The sequence below is a fragment of the Rissa tridactyla genome, chromosome 2 (assembly GCF_028500815.1).
Source record: "Rissa tridactyla isolate bRisTri1 chromosome 2, bRisTri1.patW.cur.20221130, whole genome shotgun sequence".
Classification (NCBI taxonomy): Eukaryota; Metazoa; Chordata; class Aves; order Charadriiformes; family Laridae; genus Rissa; species Rissa tridactyla.
In genome coordinates this window covers 133,109,074-133,129,191 of record NC_071467.1, presented here as the reverse complement: position 1 = coordinate 133,129,191, position 20,118 = coordinate 133,109,074, and the positions used below count along the sequence as shown (strand labels likewise).

The following is a 20,118-nucleotide window of genomic DNA, read 5'->3' as shown; positions in this document are numbered from 1 at the left end:
ATCCCTGGCTAGTCTATGGAAAATCATCAATTACATGATGACAGTCTCCTTAAACAGACTGCAATCACTTGTCCACGGCTGCAGCCCGGCAGACAGTTCTGATGGGTGTAACACTACCTACAGCTTCTTTCAGGTTACCAAATAGTGAGCATGTATTTATTGTTACTAAAGAGTGCCTGCCAGAGAAGGTAGCAAGGCTTCCTCTTAAGGGAAGACTCGGAGGATTACATACAACTCTTCAGCTAGCTAAATACTTCCTACATAAGAACACATATTTAAAAGCAATTTTCCAAATCAGTTTTTAGAAACACATCACCGATTACAGTAAATATACAGGAGCTAGAATCAATTCCATTAGGAGCTGCTGTTTTAAAGACATGGCTGTCCACATCCCAGAAGGACAATGAAGTATAATATGCAAGCTCATTTAATCACTGTATCCAATTACAAGGAGGAATAAATCATCACACACATGCCTATGTCTGAATTTTAAAAAGTAAATAAATCATGAATAGTCAAGCCAAACGTTGTGAATCTCTAGATTCACAGATTTGCAGGGGAAGTGGTGCATTCACTTCTCATTGGAAACGAGAGTATCCAGAAACTATTAACATCTAATTATTTGAAGATAAATATAAAAGCTGCCTTTTTTTTTTGTTCAGTTTGGAACCTGATCATACAGAACTGCCATTCTTTGCAGTAGGGAACACAAATCCTGACAAACATTGACCTCAACTAAGCTTGTATATTGTTTAATGACAGACTTTCCTGGTCTCTCTGCCCTGATCCATACCCAAGACTCCCCTAAGTCACAGGGGTTCAGAAGAGGAGCTGGGCCTTCTGCTAATGCTACAAATTACAGCACTTTGGGCAAGTGCAACTTGCTTTGGGCAAGTTTACCCTTTGCTGTAAACACCCTCATCCCAGACCTACATGACCGTACCCTCTAGGAGGATCTGAATTCTCTCCATTTGTCAAGAAAACCCAATACAGCAGTTTCCTGCAAAGCTGATGGCATTTTTGTGTTCTTCAGATGCTTTTAGAAAATTGTTATTAAAGATTTATCCTTCTTTGTAATCAAGAATATAGTTGTAACTTCCCAAATTGCATCTTACTAACCTTGATTCGCTGAACAAATTTCCTGTCCTTTAAGCCAAGCTGTTAAATCAAATGGCCTAAGCATGTCAAAACCCTCACCCAAGTATGAAGATCAGATTCTCATTAATACTAACAGAATCTCTATGCACACATCAAAGAAAAAAACTGTTCAAAATATTTACATAAGCTCCATAAGCAACCCCTAAGATGTGCCAAAGCTTTTGCCTAGAGAGGTGGGCCATCACACTGGAGACTAACAAAATTTGCCTCAACCCAGCAACACCACACTGGGATAGACCTCAGGAAAACACTTTCTTGCTGCTTTGCAATGGAAGAGAAACATTTGGGAGAGTACTGAAGGTCTGGAGAACATATGGGAGAAGCCCAGCTTCAGTTGGCAGAGACCCTCCTCTGCCTACAGGTTTAGACTTACCTTGCCCAACGGGCCCAGGGCTCCTGCCTGAGGACCCGCATCCCAAAATCTCCATGCGTGTGCTTTGGGGCTTCTGCCCACAGGAAGGCTCAGGGGGCCAACGGACAGGGGGGTGCCATGGTGGCAATGGCTCCCCAGGGTCTCACACTGTCCTGGGGAAGGGCTCCCTGCCCACCGATCAGCCCTGCTGGGCAGAGCACACAGCCCCGGCACTGACACCATCTTCAAAGCGTTTGCAAGCTGCATGTGGTCCAAGAGCCCTGCACTGCTGTCACAAGGAGAGCAAGAAGGGAGCAGACAGCGTCCCTTTGCTTCCCAGGCCCTGCGGGGGGGACACTCTTTCTCTGGGTCGGGAGAGAGAGGACAGCCAGGAGCCCCCAAGCGCGGCCAGGGCTGCCTCCTCGCAGCCAGGCTGGGCTGGAGCGGGCCAGAAGTCTGCATCTGTTTGCCCATCCTCAGCTGCCCCTCTTTGTTCATCCCCATGCAGGTGAAGGTGGAGGTGAGGAGGCGTTTCACCTGCCGGGATGCAGGGCAGGTGCGTGTGTGTGTGCGTGTGTGATGAATTTCTCAATCATCCAGTTGTTGCCTCCCTGCCGCTGCTTGCTGGCATGCACTGGGATGGCAATTTTCCAGCCATCCATTACAGAGTCATCTCCGCAGACAGCAATGCAACTGTACGAGGAGAAGCCGTAGTCACCTTCATAGGCTAAATGTTTGCATTTGCCCCTTATTGGTGGTTTCTGTGGTTTGGGGCATGCAAAACATTGCTCGCTGCTGCTTTAAGAATTTGAATTAAACCCCCTTGACAACAGGGATCTGACAAATGCTATTTGTTTGTGGCTGTTTTTCACTGTTGTTTGTTTGCTTGCTGCTTCCAGCTTGTGGCTGTGCATCCCCTGTGATGTACTAACAGTAACAACAAACAAAATCCCACAGACAAGACTCCTGTCGGGGCGAGGAATGAAACCCAACAAGGGCTTCATTATTGTGTTGATGCCGGGGCCCTCAAATAACGACTGGGAAAGAACAAAACCAGTATCTCGCTTTCTGTTTTGAGCTGCAGTCGTTCCGAGAGAGACGCCAACCAGCCCTAAATCCTAAGAAATAGGGGTGAAAGAGGGTTAAAGAAAGGCTCTGTGGGGAATTGGTAGAGCCTTGTGGGCAGGAGGAGGAGGAGGAGGGATAATGGCAGGAGGGGGATGCAGGGGCAGGAGAGAAATTGAAAAGCAAGAGAAGGTGAGGTATAAAGGCCTCTAGCCGTCCCGGGTCAGACAGCATGAGTTCTCCATGATTACATCCCTGATTTCTGGCAATTTATCAAAACTCAAGTTCAAGCAAAGGAATAAAATCACAATTCATCCCAAATGTTGTCACAAGAAAGCCTAAGTTTTTTTTATTATTAGCTTCCATCAAAATTAGATCCATCAATGCTGCCACTTTATTTACATTGATCTATTTTCCCCGTCCTCCCACCGCCCAAGTTTTTTGCCCTTGGTGTCCTTGAAAACAAGCCGCTACATTTTCACTTCAGAGAGAGAGTACTGATTTGGTTTCGTAAAGATCTCACAAGCGTTTCTGAACTGAGACTAAGTCATCTCATGATCTCAGGCTGGCTCGGGAGACGGCGACGTGAGCTGCTGCCACGGCTACAACTCACATCGGCATTTTTCACCTTGTCTAAAAGATGGGACAAGCAATTTACTTTATTGCAGTAACTGATGCTATTCCAAAAAGCTCTTTCTGTCAGAGCCAGCTACAGTCAGTGAGAGTAACTGACATCTCACGAGAAACCTTTGGCTGTCAAAGTGCTGTAATTCCACTCCTATTTCAATCTGTGAAAGGATCAAAATTGACTTTAAAAAAAAAAAAAGAAAAAAGGCAGGATTGTCTCCAATGCCAACCACATAGACTCTCCTAAAAGGTGCTATATACCCCAACTGACACCAAACTGGATCAAGCCTTTCCTTCTAAAAAAGCAACAGCAATTTAAAGCCTGCATTATGAGCTTACCAATTGCAGTTAATGCACAAAGCTTCTGAATTTATGCCAAGTGCATTCTGCTCCATTATCTCCCTTCCAGACAGGCCCCTCCGCTCTCACAAAAGTATTCCTACTAAAAGCATCTATTTCTGCATCCAACAGCCCATCTTCTGACTTGCCCACTAAAATCAAAACCTACCAAGATAACACAGACCACAGCAGAATCCCCTGCCAGCCTCACCCAGCACACAGCAAATCTGGACGTCGGTAGCTGCAGCCACAGCTGCTCGTTCCCCTCTTTTTTCCTTGGACACGATAGAAAAGGCAGCAGCCAGCGTTAGGGCAAGGCGAGAGCCAAACTCCGCTGCACTGGATAACTCGGAGTGTGCTGGCACCAGTTTGCCGCTGCCACAGACGGGTTTCTCAAGCAAGTGCGTTTATTCCACACAGCAAGCAGAGGCGTTGGGCGCTGTAATGCAGCTCAGGGTTGGCAGCTGTTAAGGGAGGTCTTAAGAGCCCGCAGAAAACCTCAACAGGCACTACGCGTAGGGGCAAAAAGCAGAAATCTGTTGCAAATTAATGGCTCACAAAGAAGTCTCAGGTTGTGGCTTTTTGCTCTTCGTTTCCCTGGGCGTCCTCTGAGCACAGGGATTTACAGAAAATGGTTAGGTGGGAAAGAAAACAACTGCATCAGCACACTGTACAAGTAAGTATCACCTAACGGTAGTAACGGGCAACATGACAGGGAGCTTAGTAAAGTAACGATAATTGTAGTTTGGCTATAGCCAAAACCAGCCCCGCTCCTGCTCACAAAAAGACTGAGGCCGCTACTTCCATAATACCATGAAACCGTTTGAACTCGGGGCACGTTAAGAAGGATTGCGGGGGAAGGAGGAATTAACAGCATGAGAGTAAATTTAGTTCACAAGGGGAAAAAAGCAGCTTTGAAGAACAGATTTCTTTCAGATTCTTAATACACAACCTCAAAGCACAGGTCTTCAGTGAATCCATCCTTCCACCCTGTGGGCGGGGAATGAACACGCTCTTTATATTCCTCAGAAAATGTTAATCTCACAAAAAAATCATTGTATTCTATAGCAACTTCCAGCACTGGAAACACTGGGATTCAAACCCTGAAGACAGTGCGTGAACTGTATTCTTGGACTCAAAGATGCAGCAAGTACGTCAAGATACAGTTTCATGTTTTCAGCATTCTTACATAAAAACTCCCCCACCCCATGAAAGCGTCTTTAAAAAAAAAAAATCTTTCAGAGCACCATATCCGAGTTTTATAACGTTACGGAATCAGCGCTCAGGCAGGAGTGCTCTGCTGTATTCTGAGAACAAGCTTTCGACTTAACAGCCATCTCACTAATGCTACTAGCAACACAGAGTCATTAATGGACAAACACCCTTACGTATGTCAGCAAGTGGTCAATCTCTGTGTTGTGGAAGAGGAACACAAAAAGAGAGTACTGAAGACAACGTCCAGTTTTCCAATGGTCTGCCGGTCAGGGGTTAATAGTAAAAAGCCTTAAGAAGGAAGGAAAGGAGAACAACACGAAGTGGTAAGATCGAGTGAATAACCAGGAAAGATGGCAGACCTGCAGTGAAGGGCCTGATGGTTGGGGTTTCTGCAGGACTGCACAGTTTGTGGCTCCTGCTGCAGGAACAGGACATGCAGACACTTCATAAGAAGCAGCAACACTGATATTTCAGTTTTGCATTTCCAGTTCCTGCTCTCACAGTTAAATGACCTGCCAACCCACACACCATCTGTTGCTATTCCTCTTAAGCTACTCTCTTACAGATCAGGTCTCAGTTTTCCTCTACTAGAAACAGCAGCTTTGAGATAACTGTATGTGGTTTATAATTAGTCAGCTTTAATGAGCCACATTCCAGGAAAACATAAAGGCAGGGCTGTATCTGGGAGCTGAGAGGATCCAGAAAGTTGTGTCACCTTCAGAGTAGGGGCTGTCCTCTCCCTTCATGTGTTTCACATTCGGTGGTTTGATCCCACCACTGCTGCAGGGGAATGGATCTCCAGTAGGCAGAAGTCACTAAGAGTTACCATAGTTTAGACTCATTTCAGAACCTATGACTTTTTGCTAAGCCAATATTGACTGCTTTTGCCTTTGACATTCGTACGGCTCACTAGAGCCAGTATGACATTAGTTGCAACAGAAGGGATCTGTCCTGCTTCATCTCCACACCTGCAGCCATGGAATTGACCCAACCTCCTGTGTAGCGTTTAAGCCAGACACAAAATCAGCCCAAGTGGTTGGCATACTTCTAAGATGACATCTCCCCTGTCGAGAGATCTCTTTGGCATCACCACTGTGCAGTGACTCAGTTTTCCTTTTTGCCTTCATAGCCCTCAGTCCCAGCCTCCCGACCCGGGAACACTAGGTATTTGTGCTAGATGTGACGCTGACCAGCCACGCTCAAGTGATTAGAAAAGGACTCAGACTAAGGCAGAAACTAAGAGGCAACCTCTACTATTCTTTTTATCACTAAAATACAAGCATTTTTATAAAATAAAACCTTGCAAGTATTTTTTTATCCCTTCCACACTCACTTCTTGGCCTAACACCAGCAGACAATCAGCAGTTATCAAAAGCACTCTTCCGAAAAAAGTTCTACAGAAATATTTCTCAAATATACCAACATGTCTCTTTATAATCTCAGCTACTTCATGCATCTGTTAATTTAGAGATATATATGACCATATATCCTTTCATAGATTTCAAACACTTACTCCATCGGTTTCATAATTCATATTGCCTAGAGCTCCAATGTCATTAGGGTGAAAGTGATTTTACAAATAACAAATTAAAATTCTTTAGGGACACACTGGCTTTCCAGAAACCTTACCAAATTCCCAGCGTCCAAACAACTTGTCTCCCAGGTACCTCATCAAAATGTTTGTATCACCCAAGTCTGTTTTGCAGTACAACAAATGAACACATTCTGCCTTTTACAGCTAAGAAAAAAAAGGAAAAAAAAAGCCTCTTTCACTGTCTAAAGAAAATTATGAAACTTCACCCCTAAAAAAGTTCTCCTGCTAGACCTGCACTTCACAGTTCCTTTCTGCTTAAAACACTAAGATCATCAAAACCCTTCATATTGTCTACAGCGTGCATCTTCATAGTAAATGGTTTCACACTAGGCTTTCATGACGGCTCATCACCTTCTCACATAGTAAAAGGTGACAACTAGCTATAATGAACAACAGAATTATAGAGAAAAGACTGAAGAACTAAGAATACTATGACAGAATTGACTAATCATATACGGTGGATAGCTTCTTCTTTTGCAAATTTTACTCAAACACAAAACACATGAAACACTTGGGGCCCTGCCATCATCCCAAGCTATTCTTGCACAGGGTACAAAAAATTTTATTTAGATGCTTGAGGTGCCCAAAGGTGCCCAGGTGCTCCTGGGCACACTGAAACCACGTGTTTGTCTGATGACTACCTTGGTTCCTTCCCCTTCTTGAAAGGGTCTACTATGCTAAGTATTTGTGGTGATGAACTGAAAAAATACCATCAATATCTACAGAGAGAGTCCTGATCACTAAGGACGCTCATCATTCCCCACGCTGCCTCTAGTTTCCCAGCCATTGGACGTAACAGTGAAACAACCCAGGAGAAGCATCCCAGGACTCTGCCTTTCTGAAAGTTTGCCCTAAATAAGCTTCAGTGCCCAAGAGCAGAACTTTTTTCAGGCTCAGTGTCCTCATTTCCCAGAAATAACTGCCTGAGCTCCTGCCAGGAGACAGTATCTTAGACATGTTTCCCTCACCGGCATTTCCTATTAGCTTAGGCACCACAGCAAGTGACACGCTGTCTGTAGTGAATCCCAGATGTGGCACTCCTTCTGCAAGCTGATTCAGCCCAATAATGTGACAGAAAATAATCCTACCAAAGGGGAAAAAAAAGAAGTTTCCTACTAAGATACTTAGATCTACTTGGCAATGAACAGGAGGACAACTGGAGGATGTCAGATCTTCCCATTTGAGCAGAAGCCAGTGTCACTGCCAGCAGCAGTTGGTCCCAACCTCATGCTATCCCCAGGGCTCCTGCCTCTCTCATCCCAGCTCCAGGTCCCACCACACCATTTGCACAGCCATTCAGCAGAAAACTGTTCACTCTCTAGTGCCAGAGGAGCTGATAACTCGCTCAGTTGTCCAACTGAAGGAACTAGTACCTTATTATGATAGGTAATATCATAATAGGCTGGAGCACCTATGCTGTGAGGAAAGGCTGAGAGAGTTGGGGTTGTTCAGCCTGGAGAAGAGAAGGCTCCAGGCAGACCTTATAGCGGCCTTTCAGTACCTAAAGGGGGCCTACAGGAAGGATGGGGAGGGACTCTTTATCAGGGAGCGTTATGATAGGACACGGGATAACAGCCTCAAACTGACAGAGGGCAGATTTAGATTGGATATGAGGAAGAAATTCCTTACTATGAGGGTGGTGAGGCACTGGAACAGGTCGCCCAGGGAAGCTGTTGATGCCCCATCCCTGGAAGTGTTCAAGGCCAGGCTGGATGGGGCTTTGAGCAGCCTGGTCTAGTGGGAGGTGTCCCTGCCCATGGCAGGGGGTTGGAACTAGATGATCTTTAAGGTCCCTTCTAACCTGAACCATTCTGTGATTCTGTGATTATAACCTTAGATTCTGATTAACCGCTTCCAAACTGCAATGTGTGGCATGCAATGTACAGGGACAGAACAAAGATCCCCATAAAATAGAACCAGGTCTTTGACAGGGGCCAACAGAGGATGCCCAGGGGAAGAAAAAAAAAACTAAGAAAAAGACAAATACAGAGTTACCTTTCTCTGACACTCCCTCCTAGGTTCCAGCAACTGACAATGGAGACTTTCCAAACTGCAAGTTGTACTGATGTCACCGCACTCAGAATTTTGCCAGGATTTTGCCTAATTTGTTTTTAAACCCTTCCAAACTTTGGCTTCTACAAAATCCTCACAACAATGAGTTTCACAGTTAAGCTGTGCATCATTTTAAAAAAAAAAAAAAGTCTCTTTATTATTTATAAACCAAATAATCTCACTGTGTTACAAAACACTTCCTGCATTATGAGAAGCAATGAATAATCTTTCCGTACTCACCTTTCCCACACAATTCGTAGTCTTGCAGACTGCACCATGTGCCTCCTTCGCAGAAATTGCTTTTCTGTGCTGACCAGACCTAGACCATTTACTCTTAGATGTATTTAATCTATACTTCTAACTGCCCTTGCTGCTCTTTTCATGTTTTTTTTAGTTCATTTACAACCTTTCTGAGCTGGTGGAGAAGAAGGAACCATATTATACATACCATACTACATAATTATACAATGTTATAACTACGGTTCTTGCTTGTCTTCTTTCCTAATTGTCCCAAATCCCATTGCCTTTTTGATCCATGCTGATCAAAAATTTCCAAGAACCATCCACACTATCTCCAAAGACCTATTTTCTGCATGATATTAGCCAATTCAGCACCTCTGCTGAATATGTATAATAAGGATTTCCTTTTCTCCATGTCTGAAAATTCATTACTTTGCATTTTTCAAACTTGGATCTCATCTGCAATTTTATCATGCAGTCACACAGACTTTTATTCCTTTCATCTTCCTTCAGCCACGGGGCTGGTTTGAGGGGGCACACTCCCAATTCATTTCCCCAGTCCTACACCGCCCCGTTCTTACTACTTTCATGAGGCTATTTCTGAGTCGTATCAGCTTCCTCATCTAACTCACCTTGCGGAGACACCTACGCAAAGTTTGTCAGTACGATGACAGGACGACGCGGCAGCTCAAACAGGCAGTGAGGGGTGGGAGTAACAGATTGTACAAGAACATAATCTTGCATGGCCACCAAAGGTGAAACCACGGCTTCATTTATCATGAGTTCCTCAATCATTTAATCTTACCAGCACATTCTATTACGTCAGTTTTCATCCCACACTCAGCAGCACCCAGTCTTCAATGGAGACTTCTCTCCATTTTAAACACTGACAATTTACTCTTATGTTTCATTTTCTCTCTTTTAAGTCATCATCAGTCCTGAAAAGCATCTTCTCCCTTATCAAGAGGATCTTTTAACTTTCTTTAAGGAGTTTTGGCAAGGGACTTTATCAAAAGCATTCAGGAAATACAAATATAAGATATAGGCAGACCAGACCATATATACCTTCATAGTCCTTCAAATCTTTAACAGCTCTACAGGATACACAAGATCTCACTTCTCACTGAAAAAAAACCAAACGTTTCCCTTCCCTCAGTACAATATCTCTGCATGCATTTCTTCCTTCTACTTTTACTGTATCGCCACCCAATTTCCCAGCATAAAGTCACAACTTTCTGCTGCAGTTTTGCATCTAATCAAACTCGTGCAAGCCAAGTTCAGCTGCTAAAGGCACCGGTCCTTCTCTCCTGCGCATCTCCCACTCCCTGCCACCCTCTCCCTGAGTCAGGGGCAAACTTTGTGCCACTGACAGACAGGTGGATCAGGAAACTGATCTGTCTTAAAACTAATAATTCAGTATTTCCTTGGCTAGTACCAACCAGGACCAGCTCCCTACTCAGCTCTGCTGACAGAGGCGACAGGCTGTAGAGGCTCAGAGGAACCAGGGCAGCAGCAGGAATGAGTGGCTGGGGAAGGCCAAGCTGCCGCTTTTGACTACAGCACCATTTTCTGCTGGAATAATGTATTGGTAAAATGACAGCCTTATTGCTTAGACGCTCACCAAATAGAACCATTTCTTTTAATTGGCATCACATTTTCCGCCTTCCTCTGCCACTGAAGCTGATTTATATGATAGATTACACACCACTGTTAAGGAGTTCAGCAATTTCATATCCGAGTTCCTTTAGAAGTCTTTGGGGAGTAACATCTGATCCTGGTGATTTGTTACTATTCGTTTTATTGATTTATTCTAAACCTACTTCTACTGACACTCCGATTTGAGACAGCTTAGACTAATACTGCAGGAAGCAATGGTCCCGTACAAGAACCTCCCCAGGTTCTCCCACACTGAACACCAAGATAAACAATTATTTTAGCTTTTCTGTTATTCTTATGCTGATGTTGCTCCATGCGTGTTAACTCTGCTGAACTCATTCCTCTCCTAAAGGCATGTCAGTAATACGTGTTTAGCCCACTCAGTTTTCCTAAGACTTTGGGGAAAAGTTTACAAAAGCCCTCAAAATGATGACAGACAACATGTCATTATAAAGGACTGGTAAGAGGAAGGGCCAGCAGGCATTTATTCTCTCCATTCTACAAGCTGAAAGATAGGATCACAAAATGTTGGGCAAGTATTTATTCTCCTTGACATCAGTCCACACGCATCACATCATATGCTCATGTTGATTGTGTGGCAGTCAAAGGAGTATGTTTTTTAACACCTTTTACTTATCAGTAATAAAGCACAGTGAGCAAGAGTTCTAACAGCATCCTTTATAGCTAAGAAACAAACAAAAAATATCAAAAAGCAATAAGACTTTTTTGTCTTGGATTATGGAACAGAAGACAACACCTAGAAAGAGCAGAGCCGTACCCCTTTTTTGCAACATCATTTAGCAGCTGGCTGTGATCAGCTCATGCAAGACAGTACCATTCTCCTAAAAGGTCACACATAGTTAGTGCCATTACCAACATCAAAGCAGTGTCATTGGTGCAAGTTCAGAAACAGAATGGATTAAACAAAAGCAATGTCATCTTTGATGAGGATTACCCCAGGAGGTATGCCTTGCATTTTCTGCTTGGATATTGACACATTTGAAGTGTCTCTCTCAGTTCAATTCTTAAAACTTCAAACTGTCCTCTAAATGATGCACTCAGCAGACATCCCACAGTGATCCCAACAACCTTAGAGATGACTCAGAGAAGTTGTACATTACAGGAATTTAAAATTTCCACTCATCTCATGGTAGGAAACAATAACTTGGAGGGGGGTACATTACAGGTTATAGAAATCAGTGAGATGAAAACTTTCTCCCTTTGAGATAGAAGGCTGGCAAGACTTTGTTACTGGCAAGCTCCGATTTAAGATGATGCCACAAGAACTCACATATATTCTGACTTAGTAATCACAAAAAAAAACCCTCAGTCATTGAACTGTTAAGTAGCTAAGCTTAAAGAGTCTTGTAGACCTCAGGCTTTCAAGACATCCTTGCCTACAGAAGTCATCTGAGGAATGGACTAGCCTAGCTGTGCACCTTGCAATGTCCCCTTTAGCGTCCTCAGTTGCTGTGACAGTGTTCGGCCACACCACAGACACCGGGACTCTTCTTCGGGTCAGGTAAGAGAAGGTCTCCCCACCTATTTTTTTACAGAAGAGGACGCTGGAAGTGTTTAAGGCCAGGCTGGATCAGGCTTTGAGCAACCTGGTCTGGTGGGAGGTGTCCCTGCCCGTGGCAGGGGGGTTGGAACTAGAGGATCTTTACGGTCCCTTCCAACCCGAACCATTCTACACTGCAGTAGAACGCTTAAGCTATCTCGCTACAGGTTTAGTGGCAGCTGAAGGGAACCTTGAGGCCTGGGCTGGACCCCAGTTAAATTTATTCCAGAGCAGCCCCAAAGCTTCTCTTTACTCTCCCAGCTGCAAGCGGTACCTGCTGAGTTGGGCTAGACAATGGAGGATGGCTGGGAGCAACACATGGTACATCATTCAGCCATGTCAGCGTTTACAAAAAGCGGTGCTCCATGACCACGCTAGCCCCAGGAGATAGTGGATATTTTTTTAATGACCACAGAGGGTTGCAGTTATGATTTGTTATACAAAGGGTGGGAATGAAAACATGCAGAGCATCCGTCCTTGGGAAGCAGCGCAAAGGGTCGAGCAGGACAACAGCCCCCAGCACACCAGCATATGTAAGAACAGCTCTTTCTCATGTTCTTTACAGACACAAATAAGCAAACCGGGTTGGGGGTTGCAGGGAATGCAGGAGGCCAAGGAAGTCATCCTGGAACTGGCAAACCGACAGCAGGAACAGCAGCTGGGTACAACAACATCGTCCTTTTATGTTCCGCAAAGCTACGCCTGCTAAAACACAAGCCTGTGGGATTCTGCAACTCGACCATCCTCTGAGATGGGCCAGACTGGAACTACAAAAAATACAAAGAACAGCAAATCCAAGCACGCAAACAACAGAAAGATGCCTTCAGGTGCACACACAAAGACGTACATATCGATGTCGATATCCCATACTTCCTTGTGCCAAATGCCACTCAGTCTGCAAAACAGACTGATAAAAACCATTACAGGGGTACCTTCCACATAAAATATTGGGAAATATAACTCCCAAAACCTTTCACTGTGACAACATTCTGTATTACCAGATTAATAAAGTCAGAAGAAAACAGTATATGGTGAACTACCCTTAAGGGAATGGAGGGCCGCTGGGCAAGGTTTAGCACACTTCTTTGTGATGGCAAAAAACTGAAGCCACAGCTACTTTGTTCTGCCCCTGGGATCCAGTTAACCCTGGCTACAGGGCAGAGCTAATTGTTTCTTTCTAGAAGGAGTTAGGATAAGGCAGAAGAGGTGAGGGGAAGCCAATCAACCTTTAAATACATTACCATCTGCTAACAACCAGGCAAGTAGTGGTTTAGCATTTGTTTTGAGGGCAGTTTACCAGCCCCTCTCTATAACAATAAGAACAGGCTTATGAACAGCCTCCTGGTGATGGGGGGAGAGAGAGCAAAGAGAAAAGAAAGAAAAGGTAGTACACGTGAGAATATACACAGCATCTAATGCTTTACTAAGGAGTGCTTCGTATTTACGAACACTAAAATATAATGCATATCACTAGTGAAAATCTCATTGTTTTCCAGCAAGATTGTGAGCTTATAAAAAAAAGATGAAGCAGACTATAAAGACAGGCAGGTAATGTCACTCACTCTGCATATGATAAACATTAATGGAGAAACTTATTCTGGATCCAACATTTGACTTTAAAGGGACAAGGAAAGACCCTCACTACACTGCCTAAGAGCTGGCTCAAGTAAATTCCACTCAGAACTAGTCTGAGGGCATTTGTGGAAGTAAAACAATCACAGTCTCTCTCTGCACTAAATATTAATGTCTAGGCAGACAAAAGCAGCGCTAGGAATACCATAATAATATCACCAGCAGACGCTCTATATGTTTCTTCAGGGCATTCACACATCAGCACTAGGAATATGCCTATTGTCCCACATTAAACTAATGACTTGTTCCAAAAACCCAATCTCAACGTTCCTCTGGGAATCGCAGATGTTATTTATATTTTCAGTCACCTAAAAGGATTAAAGTGTGTTTATTCTCAGTAATCTCATTTGGAGAGAGAGAGATATATACAGGCAGCAGGAGTATGCGTTTTAACCCTATTGGGAACGATGAAATGCACGGCTCCATTTACAGCCAGCTGCCTTCCTCAGCTCTTCAGTATTCGGGACCTCCGAAAGTGTCACCGGCCTGGCCGCTTTCATTAAAACTATCTATGGATTGCAGGTTGCAGGCACTCCTGATAAACTATCCCAGGAGCTCTTGGTGACAGCAAGCTCCGCATAGTGCCAAGAGATCCAGCTGAAAATTAAACTGCATGTCAAGTAGCCCGATCAATATAATAATTGCTCTAGGCTGGAGCAAATTACAATCTCTGGTTGAAAACACACCAGTACAGCATCAGGCTATACGCTGTATCCTGAGTTATGAGGAAATCTATATATAAGGCGTGCTTACGAAACAGAAGATGAGCCAAAGTACCGGGGTGGTGGTAAAACGCGTACTTAGCCAGGAGGCTGAAGTGCACAGCAAGAATTGTGATCAATGTAATGACAGCCGCAGGCTACGAGGAACGGCAGCTTCTGCCCGAAGAGCCACGGGTGCCGCACCGGGCACGCCGCAGCCTGCGCCTCCCAGCCACCACCGAAAGCCCAACATTAAAGAAAGGCTGAAGTTGCCGCTAATCGTGTGGCTCCCGCTAATTGCCGGCATTCCTGCCCCGCCGCCCCGTTTCGCCACCTCCCCACAGCCGCACGCTCTCGGCTTCCTCCCCACATTGCACCGGCTTGAACACCGGGATGGCAGCCGGCTTTCGGGACCGGGACCGGCACTGGGCCCGGCACCTCTCCCCCATCCCCGCCCAGAGCCGGGGACAGGCGCTTCCCCGGCGGCCGCCGCCTTCCATCCCCGCGCCGGGTTCGCTCCTTACCCGTCTCTTTGTCCTGGGCGGCTTCCAGGTGCAGGTCGCTGAGGAGATGCTCCAAAATCTTCTCCGGCGTCCCCGACACCACCACGTATCTGTCGGAAAGCAGAGAGTCGCCGGAGTCATCCTCGGTGGAGGACTGCGAGCGGCTGCTCCACTCGTCCTCCTCGTCCTCCTCGTCGATGTACTTGAAGTAAGGCACGTCGAAGGTGGGCAGCGGCCGCTCCCCGCCGCGGCCCGCCAGCGCCTCGGGCACCCGCACCCTGCCGCTCCCCATGGCCCCCCGCTCCCCTAAGCTCGCCCCCCGGGGGACATCGCTCCCCGCCCGCTGCCGCGGAGCCCGGCCCGGCCGGCCCAGCCCCGCACTCCCGGAGCCGCGGAAGCCTTACCTCCCGCGCCGCTCGGGGGCCGGGCTGCGTGACCACACCTTCCGCAGCACCAGCGCTGCGCCGGCCTCCTCCCGCGCCCCATCGCCGCCGCCTCCATCGTCCGCCTTCCGTGCGCCAGGGTGGGGAGGGGGGAGCGACAGAGAGAGGGACAGGGAGAGGTTGAGAGAGAGAGAGAGAGCGCCGTCAGTGCCCGCCGCCGGCCCCGGGGTGCTGCCCCGCCGTCGAGCGGTGCCCGGGCAGGGCTGGCTGCCGGAGGTCTAACACCGAGAAGGGGGCTCTTTGCACTGCTCCCCTTTGTGAGCGGACCTCGGCATCGTGTGTTGGATTTCAATTCGCAAGGAGAGGGGTGGGGGTGGGGGGTGCGGGTTTCTCTGTCCCCGAAGTGATAGCTTGTTCAATTTCCAGCCGCTCGAATCAAGCAGGGGACAGGTGACAATAGTCAGAAAGCAGCAAGTGCTCCCGAGCACTCCGATAATACAGAAGCAGAATCCACCTTCTGTAAAGCTTCTCTCCTGTATTTCAACAAAGGCAATAAAACCAGTGGGACAGGCATGCAATGTATGCCTCTGAGCATCTCTTTAAACACTGTGTACGGTTGTGTTTTTTTTTTTTATCTCCCTCCTTTTCAGCAACTTTGAAACTTAGGAAACAAACACCACCACAGCAAGTTAAGCCCAGTGACCGCCCCATGCGTGAATCTTGGCCAAGCTGTGATTTGGACGCTGACTTTCTCCCTCTCAGCCGCCTGAAACAGAAGGGAGCTGAACAATCATCCATTTCTGCACACGCAGCCCACATCCACAGAGCAGCCAAAGCCAGCTGACTGTGCAGCGCAGGAGATGAGGGTTTGCTGCTGACTGAGCAGGGCGCATTGAAACACGGCTCGCAGCCCCCCGTGAGATGCTCCTGGCGGATTCAGGCACCGGAGGGGGAGCAACACAAAAGAGGCAGCTCTTTCAATTCAAGCACATCCAGTAGTTGCTCTTCCTCTAATTCTGACCTGGTTTAGTTATATCGTTCAGTATGTCAAACACACATATGAAGGCAATACATGGGCTACTCTGAGGAGAAAAAACAGCACTGGCGCATCAAACGTACAGTATCCAGCAGTGACAAAGAGTTCAATTGGGCTAAAAATTGCTGAGGAACACCTATTGGCAAAAGAAGGGAGAGAAACCAGTTTATGATCCCCCTTTCTGTTATTTTATTTCTAATTCCGAGACCCAGCGTGTCTGATTGCTGCTTCTGGTTGTCACTGTGGTGCAGGCATGCCCAAAGATGCAGCCCCTGCCCTGAAGAAGTTTTCTTTATCAGTAAACAACGTGTAGAATTGATCTATGACATTTCTGCAAGGTCAGACATACAGGTACTGAGCCAATTAATGTCAGATATTCATTGTAACACTCCCAGGGGACATAACTGAGCAGCCGCGTTACAGGAATACTGATGCATAATTGTAATCTTCCATTTCACCGGACGTGTTTTTTTGTTGCCTACATATTTGAAAAGCTGCAATGAAAGAAGCAGCAAAAGAGACAGAGAGGAAGAACAAGAAGAACAGGTGCAGCATTAAAGCAATTCAGTAACGGGGAGGTTTATCCAAACAAATAAATCTCTCCATTTCTCCGTCTTTTCTCCATCATCCTCTGAGAGATCCCCAATCCTCATTTCCCTGTGCTCACTGACATTCCAAACTGCAGCACATATGGGGCATATCCGTGATGTATGGTGCTGTATTTGTACAAACCATCTATTTCCACATATATGGGAATGGATTTTAAGCATACCCATATACATTACACACATGAGCAGCTGGCAGCAAGTCAACGGGGAGCACTGGCAAGGCAAAAGCTATCTCATACAGAAAGGACATTAACAATGGGCTGTTCTGCAAGACAGTGCTCCTGCTTCAGCATCTCACCACTCAGAGACATTTTCAAAAAAAATTTTGGGTAATTGTACGCAAATTAGCTGCATAATTCTAACCCCAAAACCCAATGGTGAGATTTTCATAAGGCTCTTCCTTTTGTCCTTACCTGTTTTATCAATTTCAAGGAAGAGGAAAATCAATCTATTTTGTCAGAAAAGACAAAAATTGTGCAAAACTAAGGCCAATCAGGTTCAATTTGGATTTTCATTACCTGCAATAATTATTTCCAAAAGAAGGGGAGGGATAGAGAATGTCTTTATTTTGCTATCTTCTATTAAAAAAAATTTCACTCTAAGGGAAGAATTATTATTTCATTAAAATCCCACTTATGCATGATGTGGTTTTGTGTTCAGTCAAACCCTTTAATGATACCACAAGCAACAACAATTAACCTGAGCAAAGCAAAACACACAGGCAAGTCCTATGTATTTTCCCAATTTTTACAAGTTCTGATTTCATTGCAGATATTACTCTAAAATGACATCAAGGCACACTTCATTTATCAGAATCTTGAATGGTCCGTGAAATAATTAATTCTCGCTGGAAGAAAACAGGGCTGGCTCTCAGTATGCTCCATCTAAATCCAGCGGCAGATGAGGAAGAAGATGCAAAGGGCCCCCAAGTGACAACAGTGTGTACTGAAGAGCAAGGCAGCACCCTAGCTGAGTCCCTAAAATTCAGCGACTGACTCAAGAGACGTTCTCGTCATACCCCCAATTAACAACGAAGCCTCCCAGCACTTTTTCAGACCCTTATGCAGCCCTGGCTTAAGCAACCTGCACGGACCACGCAGGAGCACGGCAGCTCAATGCTACCAAGGCTGAGAGAACTGTATTTGTTCAGCCTTGAGAAAAGAAGCCTTAGGTGAGACCTTATCACCATGTTCCAGTATTGAAAGGGTGGCTACGAAGAAGATGGAGACTCCATCTTTACAAGCAGTCACATAGAAAAGAGGAGGTGTCATGGGTACAAGTTACTCCTGGGGAGATTCCAATTGGACACAAAGAGAAAAATGTTTCACAATGAGAACAATGAGCCATTGGAATAATCTCCCCAGGGAAGTGGTGGATTCCCCACCATTGGACACTTTCAAGATTGAGTTGGACAGGGTGCTGGGCCATCTTGTCAAGACCACGCTTTGCCCAAGAAAGGTCGGGCCAGGTGATCCTGGAGGGCCTTTTCAACCTGATATTCTATGATTCTATGATACCATGTCTCCCATTTTATGGCCGGGCAGATGAACTGGGGCAGCGAGGCTACTGCTGGATCATGCTGCAGATCAATAGCAGAATCGCAGTTCAAACTCTGGTGACACCACACTGGCATCTCAGCTTTGAGCCCCCTATGCTGCCTATTTGACATTTACTTCCCTTCACTGCAGAAGGTGGGAAATGACTCCCAGCAGCCTCGGTCAGAGTACGTTTGGACTTGTGCTTTCGCAGAAGTGGGACAGGAGGGGGTAGAGCACCAGAGATGCCACAGAGGTTAATCACTGTCTCACTTCACATGTGGCCTTGAGCAAGTTTCTTGTGTAGACTCTCCCCGTCTCACTTGTGCCTTCAAAAGCACCATTCACATCCTACTTGGATATATTCAATCCCTGGTGCACATTACCCATCACTAGGAAATTTAGCTAGTGTCAGGAAGCTCTCTGTGTGTCAACCATTATATTTCACACTTATTATGGCTTTTAATTAATCATCTCTTCATAGCTAAACACAGCACTATCAACCCCTGCATTACTTCCCAGCTAGAGTTTTGAGTAAACAGTAAGGCCTTTTGGGCTCAGTGGATCTTCTGACCAACATTATGGTCAATTTTCCACTCCTCTCATCCATCTTCCTAATACTGAGATAAGCCATTTATCTCCCGGGTAATATGTTTTAACAGCAGAAAAGTGCTACCTTTATTTTCAGCATGAAAGGAACCCCGGGGTGGTATAAATATTTATATGCTTACAGGAACAAAACAGCTGGAAGTCCTCGCTTAGCGGGCCTTAACTTGTGCAGGTTACGCTTTGCATGAGTAGGAACATGACCTTCCGAATTACCACTGGGGCAGAAGAACGCAGAGGTACATATGGTAGTGTTGAAAACAGCCACGCTATACCGGCTTCCTTATGGAAGACATTCGGTTTCTGGGTTATTTGCAATTGGCAGGGAAGTATCTGTTCTCTGGACAAAGTAACCGATAACTTTGGTATCAGTCAGGGATATTTCCGTGTCCCTAGAAGTCCTGAGTTTGGCCTTTGAATTAATTAAAAGAGAAACCAACACCCAGAATGTGCTGCCTCCCCCCTTCCTATGAGAAACATCCACTGCTAGGAATAGCACTGAAAAGCTGCTCTACTTTCTAACAGCTTTCTAACAGCAAAAAGCCAGCGTGCTCTGCACACAGTGTATTCAGAAGCCTGCTTCATCGAAAAGAAATTGCTTTTTCACATCATTCCTCCACTGGACAGGACACCTGCGCAAAGATTTATTTCTTTACCTTACCCATTACTGAAGGGTCTGTTAGGCTGGAACACCTCTAATTGGCAATGCAAACTATGCGCTTCCCAATGACAGGACTGTCCTTCAACATCTCTCCACCAGCTTTTTACAAAAAAGGGACCAGACCCAGAGCTACCCCGGCACACCCCAGACCCAGAGAGGCTCCAGAGAGAAACCAGACACTGCTGGTTTCAATGGGCAAAGAAGTAACACAGCAATTAAAAGATAACTTATAAGGCACCTATAAACTTAATGGAGCATGGAAAATCCAGTCTGCAGACAGATTTTGCTGCTGCCAAACAACAGAGCAAAGACAAAAAGAATCGTCTTTGGGCAACACGCAAGAAAGCAAACTTTACACAGGCTATCTGCTTCAAAATCACATTAAATAACAAAGAAATTGTCTCCTCTAGGAGTTACGGAGGGCAGGAACATTTTGTTTTCATAGCATAATTTGGTAAAACTGACTCAACGCAATCAGATAATGCTGATCACTTCTGCCTCTATGTCTTTTGATGCTGGTGCCAGGGCATGCCCTTGAGAGGTATGGCAAAAAGCATACACGAAGAATTCCCGGGGCTGTTCGTGTTCTGAAGA

At 45.6% G+C, this 20,118-nt stretch overlaps 1 protein-coding gene across 2 annotated transcripts in view; it reads right to left on the bottom strand.

The window, feature by feature from the left end:
* RAPGEF5 (Rap guanine nucleotide exchange factor 5) overlaps window positions 1-20,118 on the bottom strand; it is a 163,749-nt gene that overhangs the window by 51,144 nt on the left and 92,487 nt on the right. For both annotated transcript variants that reach the window (XM_054191163.1, XM_054191164.1), the window contains exons 10-11: window positions 15,100-15,203; window positions 14,717-14,805 (exon numbers count right to left, since the gene is read on the bottom strand). In XM_054191163.1, the coding sequence (XP_054047138.1) occupies window positions 14,717-14,805; window positions 15,100-15,203 (193 nt within the window). The remainder of the gene's footprint in view (window positions 1-14,716; window positions 14,806-15,099; window positions 15,204-20,118) is intronic.